Source organism: Carassius carassius, chromosome 13 (assembly GCF_963082965.1).
Source record: "Carassius carassius chromosome 13, fCarCar2.1, whole genome shotgun sequence".
Taxonomy (NCBI): domain Eukaryota; kingdom Metazoa; phylum Chordata; class Actinopteri; order Cypriniformes; family Cyprinidae; genus Carassius; species Carassius carassius.
This window is the reverse complement of record NC_081767.1, coordinates 25,414,127-25,438,892: the sequence shown is the minus strand read 5'-3', so window position 1 is coordinate 25,438,892 and position 24,766 is coordinate 25,414,127. Positions and strand designations below refer to the sequence as shown.

The following is a 24,766-nucleotide window of genomic DNA, read 5'->3' as shown; positions in this document are numbered from 1 at the left end:
AAGAGGTGAATTCTTCTGTCGTGAGCATTTATACTTCTGCGTTATGTCTGCGTTGCTCTGCAGTTGCACAGCCGAAACGCTAGTTGAAGGGGGCGGGTTTTAATGTTCCACTGTGTTTAGATTCCTCGCGGGTGTTTAAATTGGAACGCAGAAGTATAAATTGGCCTTAAGCCTTTCGTCGCAAGTATACTGACGTAACTTACGTGCATATGTAGTACAACACCTCTCCAACTCTCAGGTAAACTTTACCCGCCTTCCTGGTAAGTTTTGAAGTATATTTGCTGTTTAGAGAATAGGAGACCGCATTGCTTTGACATGTATTCAATAGAGTTTATGTGGTCCGATTAAAGAATTACAACAATGAAATGTGCGTTTTCCATTGAAATTTGAGGTCAGAGGAACCAGACACGATCAGTGGCGTCGTGTAAGTTAAAGCTTAAACTGTAGTTTCATAACTCTTCTCAGTTTACAGACAGAAACAGTGCCGTCAAAGACATTTTAGGTATGAAATGTTAACAAGTTCACATTATTCGTTATGATTTGATTACGTTTTTCACGGATGTAGCATAACAAGTCAAATGTCCTCTTTCTTTATCTAATCAGCAGGTGTTTCACATGATGGAAGACGATTCACCTTTAATAACTTGTAGTGATGAATATCGACTTCTTGAAACATACTGCCAGAATAGGAGGAAGCCCCGCCAGATCAGTGGAAAGTGCATGTATGTGCAGTCTGGAGGCACAATCAGGTTAGTCCGCAGAGATACTGTATTTAAGATCTGTGACTCTTTCTGAGATTATTATAACATTTATTCTCACTTTAATGTTGTGTCTGTTGAAAACAGACGATGAGCAATTTGGTGATGTGGCTGAAAAACTCACCCAGATTGTAGACAAGGGACTTCTTGATGAAGAACTACTCCAGACTGTAGACAAAAGACTTCTTGTTGACGAAGTACTAGAGTTACTTAGTAACTCTATAGGTCTGGTTGACCTATGTGTTAAAGATGTTGACCAAGATGTTATAGACAAGCTTGTTGACTTACTGAAGAAATCAGGGGACAACTTAAATGAAAGGGTAAACTTCATGATCTCTTTACAGTCTGTAGTCTGATTAACTGCTTAGGTTTGGTTTAGTAGGTAGTTTTGGATAATCCACTGGATTAAATTCATATATTTAGATATTTGGAAATTGGAACTTGACGGATACAAATCAAATGTAAGACTTTAGGTAGAAACTCTTAAATATTATGACAATCAATTATAAAATATTAGAATTTTAAAAAAAAATCATAACCAAAGCTGTAAAAAAAAAGATGTTCAATGTGCTGTCCTTAAACCTTTTCCTGCTCTTAAATGTCCCCTCTGCCTTCTCAGATTCAGAGCAACCATGAGCTTTTAGGATACCTGCAGCGTACTTTCTCTTACGACTTGTTTAAAAAACTGACCAAAGCCTTCATCACGAGTGTGGTCCCAGAATATTTGCAGAGCAGAAGGAAACGTGAGCAGATCGCCCTGGCCTTTGAGGTCACCAGCAGACTCAAAGCCCTGGACCTACACCCCATGAACAGGGCCATGGGATACGGAGCTCAGTACCTGCAGGAGAATTTTTCTCCCTGGGTTAAACAGCATGGTGGTTGGGTGAGAGTTTATGCACCAGTTGATTTTAGTTTAAAAAAATAAGGGTTTCAAATAAATCATTTTACTTGAAATGATTGAAGTTAACTGAATATAATAATTACAATAATGCTTAGTACACAACTTACTTGTAATCTCTGACTCACTGTAGGAGAAAGCCTTTGACGACAACGATGATGAGGAAGTCCATTGACAAGATACATTGTGAACTGGATGGTTATTAGTAGTCAATGTGATAAATTGATATTATTATAATAGATTTATTTAAAAAAAACAAATCTATACTCTTTACTTTTATTATGCTTGTTATATTTAAATGTATACATTCACAGTATTAAATATGTACGTGTTTATATATACATTTAATGTACAATTAAATGTTATGAATGAAATGTCATTGCTAAGTCATTAAGTCATTGCTGCACACTTTTGTAAAGCAGACAAAAATAAAATGCTAAAATATAATGCTTATCTCATGTATAAAAAAAAGGAAGAAAACTGTCTTCCATTTCTGTCATTTCAGTTAGTTAGACTACTACTCTAATTATGCTCATCTATTCTTATGCTTCAGCTTTGAACTATTTTGGCGTTTTTAACAAGTTAACAATTGAGTTCCAAGAACCCAACAGCAAATCAACTACACAAGAATATAAACTATATTATAATCCATACTAACAATTTGAAGTTCATTGCAACATCCACAAAGTACTTCCTTCTCTCCCGATACACTTTGTCTTTAAAGCCCTGCAACAAAGAACCACTTTACAATAAGGTTTCACACAGTCCAAAATGTCTGGAATAAATAGTCAGGTGAATCAGTATACATTGTCACATAGCCGGAACATAATTAAAATGGATATTCTTCTGCTCATAGAGTTCAGGCTTACCGGTCTCTGCAGACCACACGTGTTGAGTCACTGAACAGTTTTTTTGTGCAGTTGCACTCTGCATAAATCTCCACCTCATTGTTGACTCTCTGGGATCTCCGAGACTCAATGTGGGACAAATTCACATGCTTCTCCTTTAAACATACAACAGCAGGATGTCACTTTGGTTTCAATCAAAAGTCCACTAAAATTATTATGCATTAGTTATACTTATTAAAGTGTACTATTAATCAAACCGACCTTAAGATGATGTATACACTAACCTGAAAGAGCCTCAGTGCTTTCACCAGACAGCCCACTTCATTCTTCAGAGAGAAAATCACTGCTAATTTCCCAAGGCCATGAGTGGATTTTGGTTCTTCTTTATCAGGTTTTTTCCTCTCTCTGATTAGAGGATGTCCTGCGTAGCTGTGTGGAGGTGTTGCTTAGTGAATGTTGTTGATCATACATTGCTGAATCCAAAGATCGACCTCGCCGAGCCCAGTATTTGCTGGAGAACATCATCATAGCGGGTTGCATTTTAGGAATCGCTTCTTGACCCCTCTTCCTAAGAAGCCCAACTGGTGATTTAGGGGTTGCCTGGGGTCCATTCGGGTTAGCTTGTAGTTCAGAGGACATAGTTGCTCTCTTGAAAGGTCTTCTTTCCTTGCATTTCATATGGCAAATGTACTATTGTCTCAGACTATATCCCCTTAAGCTGCCCCTTCAGATATCACTGGGAGCTCTTTGCATGTGCCACAGTACCTGACACTCCTCCCGCGGCAGTATCAGAGCTGGGATTATATACTGTGACGAATGACATTTAAGGGCCACTGTCTCACAGGGTAGGCACTCACTCATATTAGCTTTTGAGGGGATGGCTGTTCCATTGGGAAATGTCGACATGTCCAAGCCATGACTGAAGTTGATAAGCTCATCTAACCTTCTAGGAGAAATGAATCTAGAGCAAAATAATTCAGATTTCAAGATTTCCATAAATTATGCTTTATTTTCCAGCTGTATGGGGCAGAGGGCAAACAGCACCCATCATTTTTATAAGATATTAAAGGCCTTTGTACTAGTGTTGTCAAAAGACCCGGTACTTCGGTACCAAGTCGGTACTAAAAAATGTAAATGTGACGGTACCAGGTTTCTTTAAGTACCGGTAGTACCGAGGTCCCGTTCAAACCCGGTTCAGCGCTATGATATCCGCGAAGCAGAAAATGAGGACGGAATCTCAAAATCCAGTCATGAAAATGAAACTAACATTTTAATATGGAAAGTTATAGAATTTGTCAAAGTTAGCATAAATTAATCAAATCAAATCTCCATATGGACCAGTAGCTGTAAATGTTAAGCCGCAAATGTTGGTTGAAATATGAATCCGTGTTCTGCGCGTCTCTGTGTGAATTAATGAATGGCAGACGTGCGGGTTTGTTTACTACATAGACCGAAGCGCATGACGCTTGCATTAATTTCAGCATCTGAGCTTCAGAGTTCTCTCTCCATCAAGCGATCTTTTCAGTTTCTCACACATGCAAAAGATAGAGAGAGCGAGAGTCTTACCACGCTGAATCGACACGCTATATGTAAACTATTCTTTATTGTCTTTTCCTGTAATGGAGTTCATTTAGAATTATTCATATTCATTTTTGAACAAGCAGAAGACATACCGGTTTCTCCGGTAGTGGGCGGAGCTAATGCGCAAATGGCAATTTCATTGGCTGGCGCTGATTTTGTACCGTCCCTGTTTTTGATTTCAGCAAATCAGTTTGACCGAACGCAGACAACGTGATTAATATTCATGAACCCAGCAGCTCAGCATTCATAGTGCATTGGATATACATTAGTATGATAGTAGAATTAGTAGTAGTATTATCTTTTAATAATAATTAATATGATCTATTACTATTTTTTTTTACAGAAACCATCAATGACCAAAAATATCTTAAGCATCACCACCAGTTTTAAATTCAGTTAAAATGACAAATATTCATTCATTAGACCTAAAAGTTAATTTTTACATAAAGGCATTGTGCTAGAAATATTACTATTATTTAGTAAAATGTATGTGATACTGCTACTACTGTTGAAAAAATTTATAAAACTTTATTTTTTAAAGAAATAAATGACAATATTTCTTACATGTTTTAATTTTAATAGAAAATCCCCTTTATTTACCAGAAATAAAATGTTTAAATTGCATAAATTAAAAGACAAATTAAATTTGGGTGAAACTTGTTTACTGTTTTTCATAATTATATAACTTGTAGAAAAACTTTAAACACAATTGTAAATAATTATAAAGAATGGCATTGGTTTTATTTTTAGTGCTAAAAAGTTTTTTTTTTAATTAGCATATTTTTGTGTTTTGCTTTGGTACCGAAATTGGTACCGAGAATCGTGGATTTTCACTGGTATCGGTACCGAATACTGAAATTTTGGTACCGTGACAACACTACTTTGTACAGATTATCCTTCAGAGCCAGGATTTAGAAACATGTTCAAGATAGAAAGCTAGAAAAAAGTAGTGAGATTAGAGCAATAGTTTTCATAAAATATGAACCTAAATGTCAGCATAATTCATTTAAACACCAATGTATGCAAAATGCAATGTGAGCAATTGTGGAAACCTGATTTTGACCACCGTTGAGAACAGATGCATATTGTTTATAGGTTTTGGTGAATGAGTATGCTTGTCAGTGGACAAAATGCTGCCGTTCTTTAATGAAAGAAAGTTAGAAGAGAGATTAGTGAGGTGAGCAGTGAGCTACCAGCTTCCTCTGAGGAAAAAACAATATTCAACAATGGATACCCCACCTCTGAAACATTATGAAAACTCTCTCGTTACAGTGAGAAGGAATGATTATTTCAATGAAAGACAATATGGTACAAGATATTACAAAAATAATGCTTCAGGGATCCTTTTGGATCGTTTTACATTCATATATTTTCTCTGTGATATTTTAGTGTGGCATTTGGTAGCAAATATCTACATGACACCCAATACTGTTCATCTTGCTGGAATACAGGGGCTATAAAATCTGTACTATACATCTTTGTAGTGTTATACACTAGGAAATGATGGCTACTTTGCAGCCGTTGTGTGTTGATTCTTTTAAGTGGCTGTGGCCGTTGGAGACGATGTGATCTTGTCTGTGTGTGGATCTTGGTGAGGTCTGAGGTGACTCAAGTATTCCATATTCACTGGTTTCTAATGCTGCAGAGGGTTCAGTGACTGTGTTGAGACCCAGAATCTCACTGACTGAATGGGGCAAGTCCTTAGAGGATATCGGAAGAGATTTAAAAACTAGTATTAATGGGATGAAATAATCACATATTACTGAGAAAAATGTGTTATAGATCACATGCCCCACACCTGCAATCATGCTAAGGACATACCTTACAATTCTTTATCTGCATGCAGATAGCTTCAGACTTGCTAAGGATTTCTTCGATGTCCAGTTTCATAGAGAGTTCATTTATATGCTGTGAAGAAAACATAATAGGTGAATACAAGCTGATTTATGCAAGTTATAAAATGTAGATACACACATTACCGTTCAAAAGTTTAGAGTATGTATGGTTTTGTTATTGTTTTCATAGAAGTTTCAATTGATAACCAAGGATGCATTTATTTGATCAAAAATACAGTAAAAACTGTAATAATATGATATATTACATTTTAAAATATATTCAAATAGAAAACTATTATAATGTAGTTTATAAGTAGTTGATGGCAAAGCTTAATTTTCAGCAGCCATTGCTCCAGTCTTCAGTGTCACACGATCATTTACAAATCATTCTAATAAGCTGATTTGGTGATTAAGAGACATTTATTATTATTATTATCAATGTTAAAAACAGTTGTGCTATGTAGTAGTATTTGCTGGAAATTGTTATTTTTTTTGATGAATAGAAAGTTTAAAAGAACACCATTTGTTTTAAATAGATTTTTTTTAAATAACATTTGTTAATGCATCCTTCCTAAATAAAATTCTAAATTTTAAACTCAATTAAAAGAAAAAATAAACTTTGAATGGTAGTGTATAAGATACAGTTAAAACTTACCTTTAGGATTTCATTGAAACCATATTTTCTGTCCATAATTTTTTGTTTTTCTGAGTCTAAAATGGCACAGCACACCAGAAGGTGAAAGTTTTGGCAAGGTAGTCTGGTCCACATGACCTGAAGGAGAAAATAGAAGTTGAAAAAAAAATTACATCAAATGCTAATATAAAACTTAATCAAGTATATTCAAAATTATTACAGTCATTGGCTACGTTGTCCTGAGTAACAGAAATGGTTCAGATATCAAATATCAAAGAACAACAACAACAAAAAAAAGAGTTATTACATACCTCCCAAAGGCGAAGGACGTCCTGAAAATGCAGCTCTCTCTTGAATCGGATCAATAACCAGCGAAAACAGAAATATAAGTACCCAGAATCCTGCGCCTCTGTAAAATCACATAAACACAGAAATGTACACAATGGCTACTTGGTCACAGAACGCTTTGAAATCAACATTAAGGAAAAAGACTATTTCCAATAAGTCTTCCTCGGGGTATCTTACCTAGGTAGTTCCAGAAGGCTAGGTCTAGCAGCCGAAGCAAGGTGCTGAGTTGGATTAGTTGGGTCTTCATCCCCTGCATCTGCTCTTCAAAGTTTTCATGCTGTAACATGAGCGATTAAAAAAAAAAAAAGACATTCTACTAAGACAATTACAAATAAACCATTTGTAGGTTGACTAGGTCCATTTAAAGTGCTTGCACACAACTGCAATATTTTGAGGACACAAACACACTTTATTGATGCAGTCAAATCTTCTCATGCACAGCAAACCCAAGAGTGCCAAAGAGAGACGTTGTGTAATGAACACACTGGATTACCATTTCATCCATGAAGGAAACAAAGCACCAGAAGGCATCCACTTCATTCTCCATCACATAGAGGATGGGAGAGAGCAGATCACTCATGCCCTGCACATACCCTGGACAGGAACAGGAAACTAGGTAAATACAAGCAATGCTACATTGAAAAGCACTTAAGATTATCCATAATCTAAATAACTGAATGTGCAGTTAAAATCACATTGACATTAACTAAAGGATTTTACACAACAGGGAAAAAAAGATATCGGCATGGGAGCATACATAGATAGTAAATTACATAAATGTTTTTTTTTTTTTTACAGTGGTCTACAGTAGTTATTATGAAGAGAATCACTAAATGATGATTCAAACAAATGTAGTCACTTGCCTAAATCAAAGTCAAACATGCAGTACGTCATCAGGATGTCATGTAGTAATATCAAGCCAGGGTTGTCCAGGCCTTCGTAAAATTTGTTATTCCGGTCAGTTCGGTTCACATCTTTTTCTAAAAAGGGTCAACAACCACAAACTGAGCTTCATTCAGGTAATGAAAAGGTGAATATATTGGAAACATTTTTAAAACAGCTAAAGAATAAAACTTGCAATGTAATTATATACACACCAATAAGGCTCCTATAATCTCGTAACCTTGAGTTTCTTCTTTCTTGCTCCTCGCTTACTGACTTCCACTGTAGTTTCATTCTGAAGTATTCATCACTGTTGACAGGAAAACACATGATCTTATGTATGCTCAATTTGATAAGAAAAGAGCTTTATATAATTTCTCTGAGGGACACATGCATACGTTTTTCTCTTCTGCAGTAGCTTCCTTTCTTCATGAGTGCTGTTCCATGGAAAATAGCCGAGCAAAAACTTCCAAGCCTCCCTCCTCACCGCATGGCAAAGACCCTGTTGTGATTAAATCAGCAGCCTTGATAAGCTACATTCTCTGAAATATTTAAAAACAGGTCTATTATACATGTATAAACAGTTCTGGTCTAACCGAAAGCAGGTGGACAAGAAGTCACAGGACAAATGGGACACTACAACAGCTCGTCTCAGACTTGTCTCATTTTCAAATCAAGTTGTTGAGTTTGAACATGTAAAATGTGGTGTTATGCATTGCATCTAGCTTTTTGGAAGGTATGCCAAAAGGAAATCCACTCAAATGTATCAGACTGGGATGATGAAATACTGTACCTTTAATGTATATTTAATGCTTTGTTTTTGTATTAAGATTTGTTTTATTTATTATTACTTAAAATCATTAAGGGTGCATTAAATTAATAAAAAGTGTCAGTGAAGGCATTTACATTGTTAAAAAAAAAAAAAAAAAAAAAAAAAAATATATATATATTTATATTTTTTTTTTTTTTTTTTTTTTTTCAAATAAATGCTGTCCTTTTGAACTTTCTATTCATCAAAGAATGCAGAAAAAATGTGTGGCTTAATATTTTTGAAAACCTACTTGAATGAATTAAGAAATGTTTCCTGAGCCCCAAATTAGTATATTAGAATGATTTCTTAAGGATCATGCGACACTGAGGAATAGAGTAATGACTGCTGGAAATTCAGCTGTCATCACAATGATAAATTAAATTAAATTAAATTAAAACGCTTTTACTAATCAAATAAGTGATAGGTTGGGTATGTGATTTACTTTATGATGTAGAACAAAGACAGATGGATAAAATATGAAAAAAAATGAACTCATGACTTAAACATTTGCAATCAACCACAAAAGTTAACAAGATGAGAAAGAAGAGGTGGTGATAAAACCACAAGCAAGGAGAAGACAGGTGAAGACTATAGTGAAAACGGGGAAGAGTGTGAGAAAAACAAAACAGCAAAGGCAACAAAAAGTATATCCTGTGTATCAGAAATTAGGTACATTAATGGAAGACACTACAGCAAGATATTCAAAGTAACTTCTTACCCCTTTAAATATAACATCCTTTAAATAAGGTACATTGGTTATTCTTCCCTCTGAGTCCTGGTACTTTGCCCATTCTTCCATTGCTACTGGCCCCCTTCTTTGCACCTCTGGCCTCAGTCCCAGATCAAGCTGGAACACAAACACCACAAGTCAATTTACCATAACAGTATGTTTTGTAAAGGATCCCTAAAGTCGGCTGTCTGTGTCTAGACCCAGAGTCAGAGTTTGGGCTGGCATTTGATCTGCACTCACTCTGGTGATGACTTCAAATCCAGGCTCTTCCTGCTGGTTAATCTCTAGTCCAGGGATGAGTTCTCCCAACAAATCTGCCACCTCCTCCGCAGGCCGCTGGTGACATTCTGATTCAGGCACCCGAAATGCATCAAAGAGGTAGTTTGTGACTTTGGAGAAGCCACCCAGTGTTGTTGTATAAGGATCCTTCTTGAATTTCTGGTTGGAGAGTGAGATAATACTGTGAAGACTACTTTCAATCACATAAATAATTTTTTTTTTTTTAGATCAAAGGTCAATTCATGGAAGGTTACTAGTATGATTCCCCTTGTAAATCACAAACCTGTACAAAGCCATAGTTTGTATCATCCAGAAGATTCTCAAAGGACTGTGAGAAGGCTTTGCTGTAGGTGCTGACAATCAAGACACTTTCATCATCGGGACTCCTTTAAAAGACACAAACAATGATAGTAAGATACACTCTGTAGTCCTAATAAATAGCAGCAATAATTTTAAGAGTACACATAACAACAAGTAGTCGAATTGTAAACACATGACATCACTAGCCATATCACTCTGTGGTTTGAATGATGGGAGAAGCCGAGCACACAAAGCCAAGCCTATGTTTCATTATGAAAAATCAGATAAGAACTTTAATAACAGTTATTTATTAACCCAGCAGCGTTGAGTTTAATGTCTGTAATGTCACTTCATGCACTCAACTGTTGTAGCTTTCCTTCCGTAGTGGTAGGGGAGAGAAGGATATAATCTCATAACAACACTGGATTGATGGATTAACGTATTAATACATTACATTTTTTTATGTTAAATAAATGGTAGTAAACTGACTACCGCAAACCTTAGTAAATCATCTTGTATGACTCATTTAAATACTCTCCTCTAGGGATGTAACGATTCACTTAACTCACGTTTACATTCATGATTTTGATTTCATGATTACCACTGCAAACAAAGCAGAGCTGCCCTTATGAACGCTACTTTAATATGCATTGTTCAGAGGTAAGATGAAAAGAAAATACCACGTAAACTTTTCTAAAGATAGTCAGTTCCCCTCAGACATACATTCATATAAACTCCTACTCCAATTGTATCGCGATTTGTTTGGCATCTCAACCGACCTGAATTGATTTTCGATCAGTTTGCAGTTACTCATTACATCCCTGATCTCCTCACATGAATATAAAAGGTTTGTAGGCATTTAACCCAAATTTACAATTATTTTGTGGATCTTACCCCACAACATGCACATAAAACATTAAATAAGAGTGCAGGCTCCGTGTAGCACTGTTTATAATGTATTCAAAATCATTAATAACATTTCAGTAACTCGTGACTACACTCTACTGGGCTAATGCTGCAATAAAAAAAACAGCACTGGCGAACCGTTCACATCTCTCATAAATAAAATGATATTGAAACAGATATTGCGAAATATTTGTCTACAGCTGAGCCAAAGATTTAGCCTGACCTATTTACAATAAATCAACTCCTGACACTTCACTTACTCGTTGATCTGAACCGATATCCTCAGGCTATCCAGGAATGCTGTGCTCCCTCCCTGGTGGAAATGAATAGCTGGCAGTACTGTGCCATCCTTTAAGCGGAAAGTGATGTATGACCAGCCCTCACATTTTACTGTGATGGACCTGAGGTCACACACATTAAAAGAGAAGGCCCACTTGTTCCGGTCATTTGCATGGTTTGATCCACCTGTGACAATAAATAAAATGCTAGGTTACTGTTACAGATTTCCATCTTCTGGTTTTGGAAAAACAGGACTATACACATAATTGCCTGCCTGATGCATGAGTTAACATGCTGACATTATCTGTTAGGTACTTGGTAAAGTGCATGGTGACAGTAATTTTGATTTTTAAACCACATTTGATGTGGTAGAAGTGCAATTGTTTACCATCTCCATGTGTGTGGACTTTTCTCCGGAATGACACAGCATTGATCATGTCCCACTCTGTTTCATAGCTCAGCTGATGGTCAATTGGATGGTGAGGGCTGTCTCCTGACCTCTGAGCCCACTCCACCACTGAGCTGGAGTCCTACACACAATCAAACGAACCAAAATCAGGATATCCTAATCCAGAACTATTCAGAATCATAAAATACCAGTACAGAGCACAGAAGAACTGCAGGAGTGATCTGAACTCTCAGTCAACATAAATATGCAAAATCTCACAGATGAAACAGAAAACGCATAATTTATGAATAATTAACAAACCTTGCAGGCACATAGCATGTTTGAGGGATCTGCATCCTCCAGTGGTTTATATTCCACAAGGGTTTCACCATCCTACAGTTAAAGTAGGAAAAAAAGACGATTTTGGGAGATACTGAAAGGTCAGTACGATTTTACAAATGTTTAAACAGCAAGGTGGGATTTTCTTAGATACATACACTACTGTTTAAAGGTTTTTGGGTAAGAATGACACAAGAATGTGGTAAAACGTCTTAGGTATGTCACATTGACCCAGTTCAGGTATATCATGATAATTCTAAAACAACAAGCTTGTTAAATCCAAATATTATTATAAGAAACAACAAAAAAGCAACTGACAAAAACCAAACCTTATCAACAATCCTGAGGAATCCCGATATTAGATCCTGGTCCTCAGATTCATTTGGAGATGTGTGAATAAAGACTCCCTCGTGTTCAAACACCACCTGCAAAACAAAGAAAAACTAAGTACATACACTAACAAAACATTACACATTTACATTTGATTTACAGTGACCATATATATTATTCTCCCTAAATAGGTCACTAAAAACAAACATTTCAAGATCCTGTAATGTTACTCCGCTCCCTGTGCCTTAAAAGGCTAGTAAGTGTGCAGCCTGAGGCTTGAACTTAAGGAACTGATAACTCCAGTCATACTGACACTAACTGAATGTTCTTGCAGGCTACCGTACAATAAAAAAATAAAGACACTGATCGCTGTAAAAATAAAAACTGACCTTGAATTCAATTGGTCTTGAAAACAAAACCCTGCAATAACTTAAACCACATGAGTAAAACACATCATTTCTATATTAAATCTGTGTTGGTAGCTGTAATTGCTAACCATCAAAACATCAGGGTGGTAAAGGTACTTGCTCAAGCATGAGTAACAGACACGAGAAAACGATAAACAAAATGAAAATTAGGTTCTGTAGTACTAAGAAATAGCTCATTGAGAGAACTGAAAATACTGAAAGCCAGTTTCCTTATTTAATAAATTCACCTAAATCAGGGAATAAACTGCCAGGCGTCTAGCTCAAAACAAGTTTTTAATCTATTCATCTATCTTATGATCTTCATAAAACTGACAGGCAACTCATGACTCAACACTAGTTTAAACACAGAAACACAACTGGGACTTTTTGTTTTTATTTTCCAAACGCCCCAAATACGATCGATATTGCATTCGTTGCTGAACTGGCAGCGTTATCGCTGCTTCCGACGTCCGTGTTTTTCGCAGTTTATCAGCTGTATGTCAGTGTGTTTGGGTGTTAGCAGCCAGGCTAACTGTCGCTAAACACAGCAGTTTATCACACCAGTCTATCACCTATTTACCAGCACCGTCAGCTCAAAAAGCTAGCCAAACAGAATATCTACTCCAAAACCCACTTATAAACACCGGAAAATTGAGCTATTTGTCGTTTTGACCGTGTATTGCCTTATAAAGCAGCATGCTCAGTACCTTGGGAGGAGATGTGGCCGCCATGTCGACTGCTATTGACTACGTAGCACCGCTCACGTGCCTGTCAGAGATACACAACAACACTGACGAGTCATTTTCCGCATGGCCAACGCCACGCATGCGCACTGACAAATTTGTTTATTATTAATATTAATAATAATAATAATAATAAGAAGAAGAAGTTTGTAGTGGTTGCCTGAAACTGCTTTACATATATTTTCGTCACTGTGTTATAATATTCACTTTTATTTACTTAAACGATATTATATTTATATAACTTTTTGAAGTTACTGCGTGAAATCAGAAACATTATTAAACACTATTTGAATGAATAACTATCGAGATTTTATTTAAAAAATCAATCCTATTGGCAAAATAGCGCTTGGCACCACCTTACAAATGCGTAAGCATAGTATACCTGCGTGCCGTGCACTATTTTGCTCAGATTTCTTTTCCTTCAGGAAAACAAATAATCTGTGCCCTAAGAAAGCATCTCGCATTCTCAGAAACAACTATACAAGGAGTGTTCAACTCCTCTTTGCGGACACAATGAGCACGGGCGTCGGACTGGAGATAAAACCAGTACTGATTACCAGGGCCCCAAAGGAAGAGAGGGCCCTTGAAAAGTCTGGAATATATATTTTCAAGGGGGGGCATTAGGACTGCCTATGCATAGGGCCTGGGATCTTGTGCAGCGCCCCTGGCAATGAGTCACCGAAAGTATAAGGAGCCGTGTAACAGATTTATCATGAGGTAAACTTAGAGACATCTCTACATGTCCTCACTGTGATAGCCTGTGGCTAAAAGTTCTGCGCTCAAGAGTGGAAATCTTCTCTAAGGATGCCCCCGGGTCCAACCCCCGCCGTAACGCTTGTGTGGTTGCCGAGGCACTGCACGAGGCGATGGCTTGGGGCAATGTGTGCAAACTGGGCTATAAGGACAGTGCTGCACTGGAGTTTTCTCCACTTCGCTTGCTCTCCCCGACTCGAGTGCAAGAAGTCAGCAGAAACTTTGTGGAGCCCTTAGCTTTTACAAACGAGGATCTACGGCCCACCCTGGAGGCCAGCAAAGCTATGTCGTTCAGCTGCGCAGGCTGTATGACAACGGTTTTGTCCACTGAAGCTTCTTACAAACACTGCCAGCTTTCCGTGCTCGGAAATACTAATGCATGTGGAGACATCACAGCCGCAGATGGAGGTCTTGAGGCCATTAAAGCTTTTTTGAGCCACTTGGGGTCACTTGCCCGACATTCTGCAATGGGTATTACGCTCAATTCCTTACATATACACCATTCAGTTTCGAAAAGGCCCGCGTCCTTTCCACAGGATTCTTCCCACGATCATGAGTTCAAAAGAAACCGCAGTGCTGCAACAAGAGATGTCATCTCTGCTGAGAAAAGGGGCAATAGAAGTACACCCCTCTCAGATGAAGTCAGGTTTTTACAGCCGATATTTTATGACCAATATTGGGTTTACGCCATTTGATTCATGCACTCAGAACGAGCAAATTCAAGATGTTGACAGTAAAATCTATTTTGCCTCAGATTCAACCAAATGACTGGTTTGTCACAATCGATCTGAAGGATGCATACTTTCATATTCAGATCATCAAGAGACACAGGAAGTTCCTCAGATTTGCTTTAGAGGGCAAAGCGTATCAATACCATGTTCTTCCCTTCGGATTAGCCCTGGCTCCACAAACTTTCACTAAATGCAGGGACACAGTTCTGGCCCTTTGCCATTCCAGGGCGTACGTGTGCTAAATTACCTAGACGATGGCTGGTATTAGCACAATCACAGACTCAAGCATCCTCTCATCAAGATATTGTGCTAAATCATCTAAGCAGCCTGGGCTTACGCATGAATCTCCAAAAGAGTGTTTTGATTCCCTCCCAGCAGATAACCTTTTTGGGGATAGATCTGGACTCTCGTGCAATGAGGACACGATTGTCTCCCCCGTGCGTTCAGTCTTTCAAGTCATACCTTTGGCACTTTAAAGCAGGCCGCACAGTGATGGTGAGTTTGTGCCTCAGACTTTTGAGTCTAATGGTAGCAGCATTCCCTGTAATCCAACTAGGCTTAATTCACATGTGCCCATTTCAATGGTGGACGAAGAGCCAAAGGATTTCACCCCATTATTATTCACATCCAACGATTTCAGTGACATGGAGGTGTGTTCTGACGATAAAGACCTGGACATCAACCAAATTTCTTAGGTGATTTCGACTAGGGGTCTGTTTTTGCCCACGAGACTGTCATGACAGATGCATCATTGACAGGTTGGGGGGGCGGTTTGTCAAGGATGCCCAGCCCATGGGACTTGGACGGAGGCTCAGTGAGGGTGGCACATAAACAGACTGAAGCTGCTAGCGGTCTTTCTAGCTCTCCAATATTTTTCAAGACTGCTGAATTGTCGGGAATGTGTAACTGACAATAAAGTTTAACAAATGTAATTTTTCTAAGTAATAGGTCAAAAGTCAAAAAAAGAAAGAAAATGCTTACTTTTCAATTGAAGTTTATTGTATCAAAACAACAGTGTTTGCAAAAATAATTACATGGGAAATATCCAAATTTAAAGAATCCAGCTTCTTTTACATACACCAGAATACATAAATACATAAAACATAATATGTAAAGTTTATGTGAGATTAAAAGACCATGATGGCCATTTCTAAGTATCGTACACTGTGGAAGTACAGGTTAGCTGTGACACGCAGACTAAATGGTGCCAATCCATTAACACTTGAATATTTAATTTTGTGAGTAGATGTAAGCTGCCAGTGGTGATCTGTAAAACAATTGTGCATTTTGGTTAAAAACACTTAACCTCTCCTATTATGGATTATTAATAATTTATTAATCCATAATCTGTACAGTGTAATGAAAATAACTTAACATGTTTTCCATGAAATAACATTTCCTATGAAAATGTGTTAGGATTCTTGCATGTTTAAAATATATTTGAATTTTACATTACAAAAATATATATTACTTTACAATACACTTGAAAGAAGTATGACCTAGTTTTCACTGATAAAATAAATGTAACCATCTACATATTAATTGGTTGTGTTTGCCAGTCAGCAGAGCAAATCCTTTTTTTTATTATTCATTTTTAAGTCCTGCACTCTGTTCCTGAGGAGCATATCAGCCACCCAGTCTACAACTGAATTGCATAAAATCTGAAAACACACAAATGCAATTCCAAGTTTGATTGTAAACACGGTAAGAGTTCTGGTTTCATAATTGTATTATATCATCAGAGTCACCTGATTTTTTTTGCAGCCTTAGAGGATGCTGCAGTCCACATCAGTTCACTGTTAAGACACAGTTATCACATGTGATGCACAAGCAAAAGTCGAGCTGGCAAATGTTGCATGAACTCAAAGCTTCTCTCTAAACGTGCATGCATATTCACACTAGCCTCAGTGTTTAGGTCTCTGCCCGAGTTTAATGTGTGTTTTGGGGGGAAGGGAGCAGAGAAAGTGGTGAACCGCTACCGAAGTAAATTTACTAATTTGTTGCATGGGTGGGTTGAGGGTGTTAAAACAGTCTACTGTACACCTTTGATCCAGATATGGTAATCCTTAAAACCACCTAACATTGCATACCATAAACATCTTGCTTCAGTCCACCTTTTTTGCTTTTATCTTTCTAGCTAACCGAACATTTTAATTAAACTAATGGAAATAGAATAGTATATGTTAAATAGTTTATATGTTATAGGAAATGGTCATAAGAATTTGCAAAAGTGGTCAGATTCTGTAACTGATTCTGATCAGGCTAAACATGCGGAATTAGCTAACATATAATTTATATAAATAATCAGTTTGGGGGGTGAGAAAAAGCTGTAACTATCATGACATTACAGGTCCACATGCCTCTTAGGTAAAAAATAATCTCACCAGGTAGTGAAGCATGAATTAAATGTTATTAAACTATAAGCCTCTATAGAAAATGACTATATGCTATTTAAAGTCTGTAAACAAAAATATGTAATGTGTAAATTTTCAGGCAGTATAACTGGACAGTCGTATATATGTATGTATGTATGCTTAAAAGCATAAATAGTGTTACATTTATATATATATATATAAAATGTAACACTGTTTATGCTTTTAAGTTCTCAGAACTAGGGGGAAAAAATTTGAGTATTACTGACCATGTTTGTTATGTCTCTGGTATAATGAAAATAATTGAAAAACAAATGTATCTTATACTTCTACCAAGTTTGTCTTATAGGTAAAAAAGGAGAATGGGAATAAAAATGGTAAACCAATCTTTCCTCCATTTTTTTTTTTTAACTAACACACTGGAACAAAACATTCTAGATGCTACAGAAAATCTTCTTTGGTTGCCTGACACTATCCATTTACTGGAACTGAATGTTACTATATACATCTTGAAATGTAAACATGTACAGTATACTAAATATTTGTGGAGTACCATAAGTCTAATTTAAATGCTGTTTGTTCTTTCTTGAATATTCTATAATGCTACCCCACAAAAGGATCAGCAGCACCACAATTTCCAATGATGAAATAGAGAATTATGCTGGATTGTCAGATAATAGACGTTAAAATACTGACTGGGTTTGGCAAACTCTTATGCCGGTTTCCTCAAGTGTTGGCACACATCTCTCTATCCTTGACAGTTCACATTCTGTCTAATTAAAGTCCAAGCACCAATATAGCCCCTTAACTTAATGAGCCCTGACAGCATGTAGAGATCTTTTGGAGAGACCATGCTAGGCTTCGGCATAGGATAGGTGATATTGTTCCTCTCTTTTGTTACAGCGCTTAGCCACTATGGCCAGGTAAAGCACCAGGAGTATGAGCCAGTAACAGGCATAGAGGATGGTGCCTGCAATGAGAAGAGCCTTTTCTGTCTCACTAAATGGCTCTTGCACCTCACAGTAAATGGTGTAAACCACGCCACCGAGCAGTATGGCTGCCCAGACGGTCACAGGCACAGCCCCAATAAGGTTTACCACTATTATTTTCCTGCCTGATGTTCCCCAACCTGCTTTGTTAATAGTCAACAGGGCAAAGATCTTAGAAGGCAGCAGGCTTGACATGTAGAGTAGTGAATACAGTGACATAAAGATCATGACAAGCCTGCCCCGCAGAAAGCAGGCATAGGTGGCTTTCACCATGCCCACCAGTTGGACTGTTAGCAAGAAAAGCAAGATGTTCCATAACCGACCTCGGTAGAACAGGTGAATGACTGTAGCCACCAGAAAGAAAGGGAAGAACCCGGTGACCACTGATTCATAGGTCATCCAGAGGCTGTGCTTGTGGAACCAAAGTGCATTGTAGAGCCACTCTCGAAAGTAAGACTTGCTCCAGCGGGTCTGCTGGTTGAGCCAGCGCAGATATTGCGTGGGGGTCTCGGTTTGGCATTGTGAGCGTGCCGTGAACTTGGTTTTGTAGCCAAAGCTGAGGACGCGGTTGGTGAGGTGGCGATCATCCCCGAAGCTGCACTTGCTTCCTAGGAAGGTCTGATGGTACCAGGGCTCCAGGAACTGCTGAAGAAGAGAGTTGCGGTACATTCCCAGAGGTCCACTGATACACTGCACACATCCGAAGTAAGACTGGCATGCCCGCTCCACATTGAAGGCCATCCAGTACCGGACACTGCTCAGGAAGGAGATCCAGGAGTCGTACTTGTTCAGAATCTAAAAGAGACAATGAAAGACCTTTCGGTGAGTACTCTATTAAGAGGAAACCCACTGGAAAGATTCTCAAATTAGTTTGTAGAAAGTGACATAAAAATGACTAAAATAGGCACATTTCTCACCTGAACATCTCCTCCAACCCCACCCACTTCCGGATCCTCCTCTAGAACCTTCAGCATCTCAATGGTGCATGCTGGATCAAGTACAGTGTCGGAATCACATACCTGCAAACAAAACCAAGAGATATATACAATGTTTTAGAAGACTTCTCAAGAATTTAACTCATGTACCACTACTTTCCTTTTTTCAAATGAGGCTGATGTTGACAATGATTGTCTGAACAATGCAAGAACTACTACATTGACTCAGATGTTTCAAGGTCATCTTTGTTTCTGAAGATATCAGTCACATGTTGAACAATGAAAGGCTGATGACACCACAGGTGTGTTCAGGACTACAGGTGAAGGTAAGTAGTAAGACTGATCATTGACCTCTGTGTTGTAAGGATTCGGATTTCAGTGACATTGAGGAAACTATGAGGTGTTAGCAGACTATGAATAGTGACAGTAAATTATTGGCTGACCAATATTAAAATCCAATGTTTTCAAGTCATTTGGCATTCTTAAAGCAACAATTAAGCATATCTGGAATGGATGCTCTTTATTCCTATTACTTTAGGGGTAATTGTCGTATTATTGTGTGAACATTTATTCATGCAGGATCCTTTCTGTTTAACTCATTTTAGGTAGTTAGTGGGGTCTAGACTTACCTGTATGTAATCCACAGTATCTCCCAGTGCTTTGAAGGCTGTATACATGACCTCTCGCTTGCCGCCCCACTCTTGAATGATGCACGAGTAACGGCAGCTCCGCACCACCCTGGCCACCCTTGCAGCCTCCTCAGCATGCAACGAGCCTTTACCTCCTCCCCCATCCCCATCGCTATGGTAATTCCCCTTCCACACCACACAGCCTGTCTGCTCCACTCCCCCCATAACCTCCTGGAAGATGTCCATCATGTAAGCATCCTCCTGCCGATTCCCATCCACCACCAGCACGACTTTAAGCCCAGGAAAAGAAATGCGGCGAATGCTCCGAAGACACTTGCGAAGGTAGTCCGGATCCTCCTGATAGGCTGCGATGCAGAGGGCAACAGTGCGCCGCAGGTGCTGGGGTCTGGAAGGGCCACGCATTTGCCGGTGCTCTAGGAAAGCGAAGAGGCTCTGCAGGAGGAGGTGAAGGGATAGAAAGGCACCGTACAAGCCAAAAGACAGGTGGTGCTGCTCGGTGTGGATGAACTGGTAACCTGTCACATAAGCCAGTAGGATGGCAAAAAGCACCACTGCTGCAAATAGAGTGGTGATGAAGATCCGCACCGCAGTGCCAAAGGGAGAGGGCATCTGAAGTGAGAGAAAAAGACATGACATAATTAAGGGTAGAAAAATCATCATTACCTCTTCTTCTCTCTCCTTACCTGACAATTTCCTCTTTTCTCCTCATCAGCAAGTAGCTCTTTCTCTATAGTGGAACAGTGATGTTTAACAGTTTTGAAACAGCACAAATCCAAATATCAGCAGCAAATATCCTAGTAGGTAGAGACATGCATATATGTATTTTAGTAATAAGAATTGAATTTTAAATTACCGTGAATCTCATGACGACATGAATTCACCCAAAAAAAAGAAATTATAATAATACAAAATAGAAATCATGTTTTGAATAAATAAAAACTTATTTTTATGACCATCAAGATCATTTACCTCCAAATTCCCATTAATCTAAATGTGTACAGATGTTTTACTTTTAAGTTTGTTTGTTATTCCTAATGTAATTATTTCCAATTATAATATTTTCATTATATAAAACCATCTTAAGTAGACATAATAATTATAATAATTATTTTTAATAAAGCCAGCAACAACTGACATTAACAAACTTCATGTGAAACTCTCTCTCAGTCTCTTTCACTTGTTTCTCATTTTCTCAGGTTAATGACTTTAATTAAAGGCTAGAATGAGTTTGACAGTTAATCAGTGGCAGTCAGACTAGGGAACAATCCCCCCCTTTCATTCATTCAATTGCCTCCTGCTCCCTCTTTCATGAAAGAAAGAGCCGCTTCACTCAGTGCCCTTATATCATAACAGCCACCGCAATGGAGAAGAGCGGCAGAAATAACGCTGACTTCCACTGAACTGAAGTGGTTGTTGATTTTTCTTCCACAGTAACTGACTGTTCTCACAGTTATTTACAGCTGCACCAGACCAGTACTTAGCTGTTTTACGTCATATAATTCCAAGAAATACATAACTGATCCTTTCATATTAGCAATTTGGGTTTAACTTTAAGCAATGTATCTGGAGTTAGAACTGCAAAAAATCCTGAATATTGCCTATGCACTATAATGGATTTCTCCCTTTCTTGTTCTATACATTTGCCTGTGATGTGAACAAAGACAAACCGTATAGACCCTGAGGGTCAGATAGAGACAGCAGGCAGAGTGTTATGTTTGACCATAATTAGAGGGAATCTTCCTCCGGAGGCTTGTTAGCTCAGAGGGACGGGTGTAGAAGAGCCCCATGTCAAACAGGACACTAACCATCTCTCAGTCCCCAAACACTGCAAACAAACCCACTACCATATGTGTGATGAAAGGCATAAAGGTGTTCAAACTACAGTCTTTGATCACTTGTCACCTTAAGATGCACAACCAAGATGCATAACCCCTGTATATGTCCTGTCAGAGTATGACATAAACAGTCACAGTATATGCCAGAATATAATCACTGAAAATGAATAATCTTTTAACTTTTGACAAATAAAAAAGGTCATAGGTCAATGGTTACTCACTGTTGTCATGATGAGATATTCACGACCCGGGTGGAGATCAGTCCATGAGAGCTCAATTATCTTAAATCCGTATTTCTGACTTTAATAAATCTTTTTAATCCAATAAGTGGCAGGATGTTGTTCTCAGGTCTGTTTGTCTTATGAGTAATGGTAGGGGATGATCATGGGCAATCATGCAGCCCTGACAGATGTAGAAAGGATCCAGAAGTGCTGTATGAAGTCATAGGTGCATTGCAGGTTGGTAGTGGGGGGATAACCAGCCAAAGCCTCTTGATAGTCTGTATTCTCAATTGTGGGCCAGACAGAATGAGGACTTTTGGATGCAGGACAAGACACTGACAAAGGGAGGAGGTGGGAGAGAAATGAAGGGGGGCTGGGAATCACCAGGACCGGAGAGGGAGGGCAGCAGGTGAGAGGAAGTGAGATGAATGGCTGGAAGGGAGAGCATGATGTGTTTGGGTAAACTGAGTATGTGCCAGTACAATGTACATTATAATTATAATGATCAACTAAAATGATGATCAAATGAGACTGTCAGATACAGAATATACAAGTTTAAACTTTTTTAAACCGCATTCTCCACAGTCATATCATGATGTGATTGGAGTTATAGCTTCTTAACAAGAAGACTTGGCTTGCTATATACTTGAATTCTTAAAGGGGTGCTATTATGCTTTTTCACTTTTTCAACTTTAGTTAGTCTGTAATGTTGCTGTTTGATCATAAAAAGATCTACAAAGCTCAAAGTCCAATTCAAATGGAGTTATTTTATTTAACAGAAATCACTTTTCAAAAACTACAACGACCAACTCGTCTGAACTACAACGCATATTTTCTGGGATTTGTGATATCACAAAGATCGACGAATGGAATGAGACTTGGTTGAGCTAACCAAGTATGTTTTTCGAACAACCTAGTATGAGAGCCTGGTCTAGTACACCCCCAAAACAAAATCAAGACTTTGTAAAAGAGCATAATAGGACCCCTTTAAAATAGTTAATGGGTCAATGATGTGATGCTTTTTTATTTTATTTTTTTATTTTTTTGCCCTGGATCTATTAAGTCATTTAAAAATACATAAAAAATTAAATTAATTTAACAATGTAAATGTCTTGAATACATTTCTTCTATGACAAACATGGCTTTAGTTTCTGAATTACATTTTTAAGTCAAAATTGTGTAGGTAGTGTAACTTAATGGAGATTCTAATAAATAAAATAAAATAAATAAAAAAATATTTATTGTAAAATATAAAAAATATAAAAAATGTATATATTGTATTTTATATGACATATGCCAAATCAGAGTTGATGTGGTGCATAACCAACATGAAGGAAAGTTGTTTTGTCATGCAAAGATTACACTTCTAAGAAAGACATTTTAAACAGGAATTTCTACTTATTTGTCTTTCACCCTTTTAACAATAAAATGTGAATAGGAGAACTTTATTGAAAATGTAGAAATAAAAAGAAAAACACTAGGGGGCACGGGCACCTACAGAGATTTCAGCCTCTCACATCCAATATCCAACATCCAAAGCATCCAGAATCATGTATTCCTAGTGTTTCAATAAATTAAAGAACAAGTTCAGTTATATAAAACTGATTTAACAATATTGAAGTTGCTAGGATAATATATACAATAATTTTAATCCTGTTAAATAAACTTTATAAAACACATCAGATTTGCCAAAAAAAAAAAAAAAACACAATGGACCTGCATGCATAATTCTTGCATGGACTTGCATGTAATAATTAACAAGTCTATTGTGCTGTGGTGAATCTTGAACATTTGCTCGTTATTCTGGTCCCAGGCAAACTGTACAATCCCAGAAGCATTTTTCAAAACTCTCACCAGACCCTTGTGTTTTCAATATACTGTATGATGACATGGAAAGATAAACAGGCATAATTTTCCTAAATCGGGCGACAACTCTTAAAACACAAATTATGAAACTATCCTGGTTTACGCCGTCCTGCTGCCCACTTATTTACTCAGCCTCAATGCACTAACAAGGGTGCCAGCAAACCATGGGCCTCATTCCACTAGGACTAAGACTGCAATTACTAAAAACACACGAGGACCTTAAAAATCTAACACATTCAGGGATTCTCTTAAATCCAATATTAAAGCTATCCATAACCATTTATTTTAAGATATTTAGTGCAGCTGTGATTTTTTAGTACCCTCCACAAACACAAGCTTACAGTAACCTATCTGTGTGGAAACACAGCCAACCACTTTTTGACTCTTTCTCAATTTTAGTATCACACACACATACAACCACACAATGGACATATTACAGAGCTCTCAAGCTGCATGCTTTCATATTTCAATCCACTCCCTCAATAAACACAGACACAAGATGAAACTCAAGTTGAATTAAACATCTCTTACCTTCCCAGCCCCGCAGATGTGAGGGTGGGCTCTCTCTCTTTCTCTCTCAGTCGCTCTGAGCCAGTGTGTGCGAGTGTGTGTCTGCCAGGCGTCTGCTCCACTCCTCTCCACCACAGTGGAGCACAGCACTGTCCTTGTTCAGCCTCCTGCTCACACTACATCTTTATTCCAGCCACACTTAATTCAGGAGATCCCTTATCCAAAAATACGCACCATTACCCTCCTCCTCCTCTGCTTCCCTCCCCTTCTTTTTGTGTCTCTGCCTCCCTCTCCTCCTGAGGCATGAAGGCCTCTAATATCAGCTCTGAATTAAGTTCTCACCTGATGTGAGGAGGTCGGGTGTCCTCTGTGTCTCTGTGTCAGTGCTGTACTGCAGTGGCATCGTTCTGCAGTGCAGCCCGAAATCTTTCAAGGTCCCTTCTCTGTGCTTTCCCCCCTGTTCTGCAGTGCAGCCAGTGTTCAACTAGACTTGGGGCTGTTTAAGCAGGCACCCTCTTTTCTTGGCTACACACACATCCTCTCAGTGCATCCTTTATTGGGTTATTTATTTATCTATCACCCCTCCCTACACCCCTCCTGCTGGCAGC

General features: G+C 38.1%; 2 protein-coding genes and 1 long non-coding RNA gene across 5 annotated transcripts; 1 reads left to right on the top strand and 2 right to left on the bottom strand.

The window, feature by feature from the left end:
- Positions 1-169: 169 nt before the first annotated feature.
- LOC132156204 (uncharacterized) lies at positions 170-965 on the top strand. The gene is made up of 3 exons (XR_009437390.1): positions 170-272; positions 604-749; positions 846-965. It is a non-coding gene; the product is annotated as an uncharacterized LOC132156204 (long non-coding RNA).
- A 4,353-nt stretch (positions 966-5,318) lies between these two features.
- LOC132156202 (TBC1 domain family member 15-like) lies at positions 5,319-13,345 on the bottom strand. Its single transcript, XM_059565105.1, has 17 exons — positions 13,261-13,345; positions 12,146-12,241; positions 11,799-11,870; positions 11,478-11,619; positions 11,071-11,275; positions 9,888-9,990; positions 9,566-9,763; positions 9,314-9,442; positions 8,183-8,286; positions 8,000-8,094; positions 7,766-7,882; positions 7,396-7,496; positions 7,080-7,179; positions 6,866-6,963; positions 6,576-6,692; positions 5,907-5,993; positions 5,319-5,785 (listed from the first exon to the last, which is right to left on the bottom strand). The coding sequence occupies exons 1-17, from the start codon at positions 13,282-13,284 to the stop codon at positions 5,579-5,581; spliced, it is 1,995 nt and encodes a 664-aa protein (XP_059421088.1). The 5' UTR covers positions 13,285-13,345; the 3' UTR covers positions 5,319-5,578.
- Positions 13,346-17,969: 4,624 nt separating this feature from the next.
- LOC132156201 (hyaluronan synthase 3-like) lies at positions 17,970-24,766 on the bottom strand. 3 transcript variants are annotated; one of them, XM_059565103.1, is made up of 6 exons: positions 24,501-24,766; positions 24,180-24,373; positions 20,410-20,453; positions 19,706-20,335; positions 19,059-19,160; positions 17,970-18,936 (listed from the first exon to the last, which is right to left on the bottom strand). In XM_059565103.1, exons 4-6 carry the CDS (start codon positions 20,333-20,335, stop codon positions 18,007-18,009), a joined length of 1,662 nt encoding a protein of 553 aa, XP_059421086.1. In that variant the 5' UTR covers positions 20,410-20,453; positions 24,180-24,373; positions 24,501-24,766; the 3' UTR covers positions 17,970-18,006. The 3 variants fall into 3 exon arrangements, with proteins under 3 accessions (XP_059421086.1, XP_059421087.1, XP_059421085.1); XM_059565104.1 differs by having other exon boundaries at positions 24,180-24,766; XM_059565102.1 differs by lacking the exons at positions 20,410-20,453; positions 24,180-24,373; positions 24,501-24,766 and having other exon boundaries at positions 19,706-20,403.